At 39.7% G+C, this 8475-nt stretch overlaps 1 protein-coding gene across 2 annotated transcripts in view; it reads right to left on the bottom strand.

Annotated features, from left to right (window-relative positions):
* Positions 1-1126: 1126 nt before the first annotated feature.
* Positions 1127-8475, bottom strand: part of Cd226 (CD226 molecule) — a 63191-nt gene continuing 55842 nt past the window's right edge. For both annotated transcript variants that reach the window (XM_070028608.1, XM_070028607.1), the window contains exons 6-7: positions 5104-5158; positions 1127-1514 (exon numbers count right to left, since the gene is read on the bottom strand). In XM_070028608.1, the coding sequence (XP_069884709.1) occupies positions 1401-1514; positions 5104-5158 (169 nt within the window). In that variant the 3' untranslated portion in view covers positions 1127-1400. The remainder of the gene's footprint in view (positions 1515-5103; positions 5159-8475) is intronic.

Genomic DNA, 8475 nt, shown 5'->3' with positions numbered 1-8475 from the left:
ATGACCTAGTCCATTTCCTTTCACATCTAAGCTGATTAGATTCAGGCTTTCTGAAGCATTTCTGATGAGAATGTTCTCCTGGCAATGTTTTTTTTCTTTGTCTCATGAAATGAAATAAATGCAACTTCCTCAAAAACTGAACAACCCAATTAAGAAACGGACTAATGAACTAAAAGAAAATCTTCTCCGAAAAAAGAAGTAAAATAGGCCTATGGACACATGAAGAAATGTCAACATCTCTGGTCATGAAGGAAATACAAATCAACACAACACAGAGATTCCCCTCACCTCACTGAGAATGACCATGATCAAGAATACAAAAAATACTGATGTGGGTGTGAGGGGAAAGGAACCCTTATACACTATTGATGGAATGTAAATTTGTTCAACCTCTTTATAAAGCAGTATGGGCAGTCCTCAAAAAAACTAAATATACAACTACTCTATGATCCAGCAATTCTACTCCTAGGCATTTATCCAAAACATTACACACAGTAAACACCAGAACAACCAGAACAACCATGTTCATTGCAGCACTATTCACCATAGCCATGGTATGGAATCAGTCCAGATGGCCCTCAATGGATGAATAAAGAAAATGTGGTATATGTACACAATGGAATTTTACTTATCCATTAGAAAGAATGATATTGTCCCATTTGTAAAGACATGGAAAGATCTGGAAAAAAATTATGTTAAGTGAAGTAAGTTAGGCAATAGAGAGTCAAAGGATTTATGTTATCCTTTATATGTAGAAGCTAGATCTAGCTTATAGACTTATAAGTTAATATGTTGGGTGGCATATAAGTGTATACAAATGTATTAACTGAAATATGGTAAATCCCATGTAGAACTCAAATAGTGTAATTTCTTAGAAAGGCAAAATCAAAGTTCAGCAAAATAAAACATGAGAACTTGAAAGGGATTGAGTGGGATCAAGGGGAAAGGGGCGGATGAATGAAGAGGGGGGTAATTCTGTCAAGAATCCAATATGTATCTTACACATTTAAGAAGAATGAGGCAAGGGGCTGGGAAGGTGGCTCAGTGGTAGAGCGCTTGCCTTGCATGCATGAGGCCCTGGGTTGGAATCCTCAGCACCACATAAGCAAAAAGAAAAAAGCCGGAAGTGGCACTGTGGCTCAAGTGGTAGAGTGCTAGCCTTGAGCTGAAGAGCTCAGGCCCAGGCCCAGAGTTCAGGCCCCAGGAGCGGAACACCACCCCCCCAAAAAAAGAAGAATGAGGCAAGGGGGCTAGGGGAGGGATGTGTGAGAATGTGGAGGGTGGCACTGATTGAGATATAGCATTTTCAGAATGCTTTATTAAATGACACATCTTTTGTACAACTTCAAGATAATATTTTTTAAATAGTGGTCCTAATGCACTCAGATCATGGAAACAGCTTAGACTTTGGATTTTGTTTTTTGAGGCATGGTTGGGTAGTTCACATAAATATCATCCTGTGCGTGGTCCTTGGCTTGTCTGTAGGAGACCGGACTTCTGGAGTTGTTGGCTCTCTACAAAGGCAAACAGCAAGGGGACAGGGAAGGGTGAATAATTCCCTATATTGCAGCACTCAACACAAACACTCAGAACAAATTCCTTCACTTAAAAATGATACAGACCAAGCCGGGCGCTGGTGGCTCACGCCTGTAATCCTAGCTACTCAGGAGGCTGAGATCTGAGGATCGCGGTTCAAAGCCAGCCCGGGCAGGAGAGACCGTGAGACTCCTATCTCAAATAAACCACCAGAAAACTGGAAGTGGTGCTGTAGCTCAAGTGGTAGAGCGCTCACCTTGAGCTGAAGAGCTGAGGGACAGCGCCCAGGCCCAGAGTTCAAGCCCCACGACCGACAAAAAAAAAAAAAAAATGATACAGACCAAATTGACATTATAAGTAATGACATAAAGTATTCCTTTCATTCCTTTAATTTTATGGAACTTTGGTTAGCAATCACATTCTCAGTTTCCAGAACTCCAAGTGACTGCGGTATACATCTTATCTAGGTTATCAGTTATGAATTGCCCATTTTAATATAGAATATCTTCTACTAATGGTAGGCTGTCTGGACAATTATTCTCATTTTTTGGCATGAAAAGCCTAATAAAGAATTTTCCTGGGCTGGGAAGGTGGCTCAGTGGTAGAGCACTTGCCTTGCATGCTTGATGCCCTGAGTTCGATTCCTCAGCACCACATAAGCAAAAAGAAAAAGCCAGAAGTGGCGCTGTGGCTCAAGTGGTAGAGCGCTAGCCTTGAGCTGAAGAGCTGAGGGACAGCATCCAGGCCCAGAGTTCAGGCCCCACGACCGGACCCAAAAAAAAAAAAAAAAAGAATTTTCCTATAATTAGTAACCATAGTAATGTCTGTTGAGTGAATATATTAATAAACTTACAATGTCCTTGCTTAGTACAATAAGCAACTAAATACACTGAAATGTATTATCAAAACAAACTACTATTTCTTTTTAAGATGATGTGACATAATAATCTTCTCTACCTTGATCAAGTTACTTTTTCCACCTGCCTACAACAGAAGGTATATGCAAGTGGGAGAAAGACCTATATGTGTGTTCATATTATGAGAATGTATATGTGTATATATGCACGTTTATGGAGAGAGAGAAACAGATCCACATATATATGTGAATATATATGTATAGATAGATTACACATACATACATACATACATACATACATACATACATATAAATCTTTTGCTCAGTTGTTTGGAAATTCAGAACAATTTTGGTGCTCCTAATAGAACTTCAGGGGAAAAATTCAAGTACACTGTTACCTGTGTTGCCTTTCTAAATATTATGAAAGATCTTGGGCAAGAAACACAAGTAGATGCCCATGTAATTGTAACCCCTCTGTACAGTATTTTCACAATAAAAAAAGAAACACGAGTAGAAAATCAAGAAACTTTCCCATCTATTATCTTCCACAGTCCAACTCACTATTAAATTATCATCCTCCAAAATATCAGTACTTGACAAAAGCTGGAAAGAGTTAAATGGTTAATGTAGGTTGTTAAAATTTTTCCTCCCATAAAAATAGATAACAATTAACTTGCCTTTGAATTGGTTTGTATAGCAAATGGCTAAGTCAAAAAAAAAAAAAGAATCTAAATTTGGGATATGATAGAACATCACTTTACTGGATTCTAAGGTGGCAAATTCTCCAATTAGTGACAAAAAGCCAGCCATAGGTTGCAGGAAAAATAGTCATTTTGCAGAGAGCAATTGCTTCGTATTAGAAAAGGTGAAACTGACAGGTGTTAGAGAAGTGCGAAGCACGCGCTGGGTTGCAGGAGACCTTTTTCAGTCCTTGACTTTTCAGCCAGGCAGAAAAATGGATGAAACTTTGGATAGCAATTGATTTTTTAAAAAAAAGTTTGTCAGTCCAAGCTGCTTAATAGAGCAGCATAAAGTAGTAGCTTAAAAAAAAACATTTATTTCTCACATTGTCAGAGATATGAAGTCCGAGGGCAAATGTCTGTTGAAGGCTTGCTTCTTGACTTGAAGATGGCCTTCCTCTTCCTGTGCCCAGTCTTTTAGTGCAGAAAACAAACCAAGAAGTGAGGTTGTGCATTTGTTCTTCTAAGGGCATTGGTTCTACCTTGAGGGCTCCACCCTCGTAACCAGTCAAAGACCAAAGACCCCTACCTCCTCTTATCACAGTGGGGAGGGGGACTCTAGGACTTCAACATGTGAGCTGTGAGAGCGTCAAGAATATTTGCTCCAAAGCAATGCTTCATTGTGAAATTTAATACACAGAATAATATGTGCTAAAGAGAGAGAATTAACATATGAAGACCATGCACACTCAGAAGAAGTTTCTCTACTTTTAATTAAACAGCAAGAGGCTGAAGAAAAAGTAGATCTAGAAGTAAAATTTTATAGTTCATGAGAGTCTTATAACCCATAAGCAAGCTCTTTTGTTTTATAATCTAATTGGAACACTTACTAATTAATAAATGAATTCCAAGTAATAAGAGTAATTAATACCATGCATTATTCCCCTCAGGGTGTATGCTGTGCTTCTGAACCATGTATGCTGTTTAATTATTCCTTGTGATAATCTTACTATGTGAGAAAAATGCTGTGCTCTATACTGGATTAAAATAGTTGCATCCCCTAAAATTAATACCTTCCCTGGGACCTTTATATAGGACCTTATTCAGAAATAAAATCTTTGTTGATATGACTGGTAATCAGTGTCTTTCTAAGAAAAGAGACAGACTCACACAAGAAATTCCCTGTGAAGACAGACAGAGATGCATAGGAAGAAATTTAGCAATATGTCTATAGTCCAAAAACCACCAAGGAATGTAGGCAAGATTTCTTCTCTACGGGAAATCCACAGGGAAAGCATAAAACAGATTTCACCCCCCAAAATCGCATCATTTTTCACAGTTTGGGGGGAGGAGGCATCAATCCTCCCAAATCAGAACATAATGGATTTCTTCTGTTTGAAGATACTCGATTGGTATAGTTTATTTCACAGCCCTGGGAAATTAGTCCGGGCTTTGGTAGTGCATAGTATTTTGGGTTCTTTTGTTTTGTTTTTTCTTGGTTGTGGGGCTTGAATTCTGGGCTTGGGCACTGTCCCTGTGTCCCTGAGCTCTTCAGCTCAAGGCAAACACTCTACCACTTGAGCCACAGTGGCACTTCTGGTTTTCTAGTGGTTTATTGGAGATAAGAGTCTCACAGCCTTTCCTGCCCAGGCTGGTTTTCAACCATGATCCTCAGATCCTCAGCCTCCTGAGTAGCTAGGATTACAGGCATGAGCCACTGATGCCCTGCGGTAGTGCATGGTATTAACTGTTATTGCATCTGTGTAATTACTCCTTTATTTAATTGATATGAAGACAATTTCATGTCAGTGTATCAGCCAGAAAAGAAGAATTTAGAGAATCACTAAACACTTTTCCTTCAAAAATTAATAACTAAGTCTTCCTTCAAAGACTAGATGCTTGAATTTCAGACAACTTTGTGCCCATGTTATTGAAAGGAGAAAGAAATAAAATTTCTAATTACAAAATACATTGATTTCCAAGATATGCATAAATTACAAATGAGAACATGACAGTTCTGAGTGCACTCACCTTATTCTGCGTACCAGAGGACTCTTTAAACAGGCCATTTGTATGTTTCCTCCTTCTAAAATATAAATTCGAGAAAGAATATTATTAAGACACTATTTGCCAGCACTGGTTATCATTTCAACTATTATATCCCCAGCTCAGAGGCTCTTAGTAAATATGTAGTCATAGCAACCCCCTGTTGCTTCATGTAAATGTCTCCAATAGGATGAGCTGAATTTCTGTACTCTCTTCTGTGTGCTCACAGATGGTGAGGACAATTCTATGCCTATCCAGCCAGGGAATATTGTATTAATAATGAATCACACTGATGTTAACTAAAAATGGCTCATAGAAACTCACTACAGAAATGACTTAGGGCCTACTCTTGATGATTTGGGGCTTAAGAGAATTTCCTACAATTAAAGTGCTTTTAAATACCCACAGTGTTGATGCATGGGTATGAAGGGTCCTTGTTCTGTGACAATATAGAAATAAAAGTGAGGAAAAAGACTGTGGTTATAGTAGGGTAACAAAGAGTTTATTTAACAAAGAGGAAGTAAAGGCTACTCAGAAGAGTGAGCAGCCGGGCCCGCTGGTCCAGTGTGTGTGGTCAGGGCCAGCTGTGTTGTACTGTCCATCCCCCACGTGTTCTCCTCCCTTTGATTGTCATTGGTTTATTTGAGACAAACAGGATCGCCCTCTGGGTGACCGCCCCAGGATCGTGGCTGTGGGAGGGCTGGCCTGAGCTACTCAAGACCAGACACTTTCTCCTTTGGGTGGTGGCTGCCCTGTGGGAGGGAAGATGGGCTGAACCAATTTGCTGATGTTTTACTTCAATGAAACTTCTAGGATAAAAATAATAGTAAAGTTGTATCAAAGTCTTTCAGGACTTAATCAAAATGTACCTAAGCAGAATGTGTGTGCTGTGTGTGTGTGTGTGTGTGTGTGTGTGTGTGTGTGTGTGTGTGTGTGTGTGTGTGTGTGTGTGTGTGTGTGTGTGTGTGTGTGTGTGTGTGTGTGTGTGTGTGTGTGTGTGGTTCATTGGACATAATGAGAAAAAGGAACCTGAGGCTTAGAGTCTGGTGATCTGTGTGTAATTTTAGCTCTGCTGTCTACCAGATGGGTGATTTACACCTTTAAAGGTCTGTCCTTTCATCTGTAAAAAAGACAGCACCTTATCATGTCTAGGTCGACCAGCTGTCCTGGGTTGTCTGGGACTAAAGCAGTATTTAGGATGAGATTTTATTTTCAAAGTTGAAACCAGGAAAGGCTCAGGCCATCTCCATCCATCACACCATATTGGTTAATATTAACAATTATGGCAGTTAATATACAAATAAGGGTCTAACACTTGTCTTACTGGCTATTTAATTTATTTCTACAGACACAGAATACCCTTTGCTTCCTTTCATGCTAACTTGAGCTCTGCACATCTCCTGGCTGTCTTCCCTACCTGGCGCCATGGTTCTGATCTCTACATGGAAACAGCACAAACCAGGAAGACAGTAGCTGTTCTCAAACCTCTCGGCCACATGGGCAATTGGGGGTAAGGCAGGAAGTCGGAATTTATTTGGGCTTCTGTTGAAGTCAGCACATCTGGTCAGGCAGAGTTCCAGGGGTTATTGAGAAGCACCTGCATCATTTTTCAAGACATTTCCATATGAAGTAACAACCCAGAAGCAGGCCATCAACAAGGTAAATGGAACGCTAGTTCCTTTCTTCTGTGTTGTTCATCTGTGATTATACATTCAACTCCACTAAATGTTTTATTTATTGCATTTAATCAAGTAAGAAAATATTCTCTATAGTTCAATTAGTCCGTTACATGAAATGTCATATTTTCATGAAGCAAAAGTCTGTCATGTCCAACTGCTGTCACCTCTAAGAGGTTCATCCTTCAGGTCACTCTCTCCTCCCTTCTACCTCCATCCCCGCCTCACGCTCCTCTGCTGTCCTCTGCCCTCTTTGCATTTCTTAATCAACCAAAGTGAAGCAGTGGAGAAGCCTCAGTGACACTAGTAGTGCTAGTAGTTTCTGGTCAAGGGAGATGGAGAGAAAGGTAAGACCATTGTACTGTGTTTTGGTATAATCAGATAGAGGCTTATTGAACATTTTTCATTTAGACAGATTAACTATGAGCAAATGTTAAAAACTGGATGCAACACAATCCCTGTCATTATAAATACCATAGATACTGAAGAAGGGGAGACAAGCAGGAGAATGATTCAAGTACAAAGCAGAATGCAAGGCGCAGCAGACAGGAAGTAGGAGATGGTCCCAAATAGTGACATCATGTCTGTTCTAGAACACACCTTGCAAAGGTGAGAGTTGTCCTGCATCTGAGGATTGAGGCCAAATGGGAGAAATTGCATTTTGATGGCATAGCAGATAGGAAGCGAGTGCGATGCATTCAAAGAATAAAAGCAATAGCTTCTGTAAATCTCGTTAGCATTCAATGCAGCAAATGAAGGAGGAAATATAAATGACAATTAGGATAGAGTCAGAAAGAAAGGCAACTTTAATGATAAGGTTAATGAGATTTTAAGATTATCTGGTGATAAGGAAAAGATAACATAAAGTACAAAACAGAGAGGTGATTTTGCTGGTCCAACTTTCAAAAGAGGACCAAGGAAAAATCAATAGGTTAGAAGGAGAGATTGGAGCTAATGGCAGGGCAGTGGGATAGAGAGAATTCATGGAAAACAGTTGCCAATAGAAAAGGCAGAGGTCAAGGAGATAGAGAAAAGATACAGAAACCTGTGGGAATTGGTATTAATAAGCTGTGTATATGTGTGGTGTGATTATTACCTGGGACAGAAGAATAGAGATTCATATAGTAATATACACAACAAATACATGCTGTGTCTGTATTTTACCCGCAGGCATGCAAAATACAGATAACCTAAGTGCAGCCCCTCTTTTGCTTAAGTTGGTAACACTTTTATCTGAAACAGAATAGGAGGTAATTCCCTGGGTCAAGGACCATCAACACTATACTACATGGTTAACAAGGTTGGAGAGATAAAAGGGAAAGAGAAGGTCTAGAAAAGAGAGAGCCTAGAAAGTGCTAGAACTTGCTGGATCAGAGGGGAGCTCTATGTGTGGCCTTTTAGGGACCCTACATACTGCTTTCCAGAGTGGCTGAACCAGTTTACACTCCCACCAACAGTGTAGTAGTGTTCCCTTTTGGCCACATCCCCGCCAGCATCTGTGATCATTTGTTTTCTTGATAATGGTCATTCTAATTGTACTCATTACCTTACTTGCATAATGTAACCCCTCTGTACATCACCGGTACAGTAAAATAAAAGTAAACTTAAAAAAGAAAAAGAAAATCCTAGAAATTTCCTGTGCCACTAAACAGTGAAAGTCTAGTGGCACTTTAATGACTGG

The sequence above is a fragment of the Dipodomys merriami genome, unplaced genomic scaffold (assembly GCF_024711535.1).
Source record: "Dipodomys merriami isolate MVZ:Mamm:240054 unplaced genomic scaffold, mDipMer1.0.p SCAF_2, whole genome shotgun sequence".
NCBI lineage: Eukaryota > Metazoa > Chordata > Mammalia > Rodentia > Heteromyidae > Dipodomys > Dipodomys merriami.
Note: the sequence above shows the minus strand (reverse complement) of the source record. Positions and strands in the feature narration are given on the sequence as shown.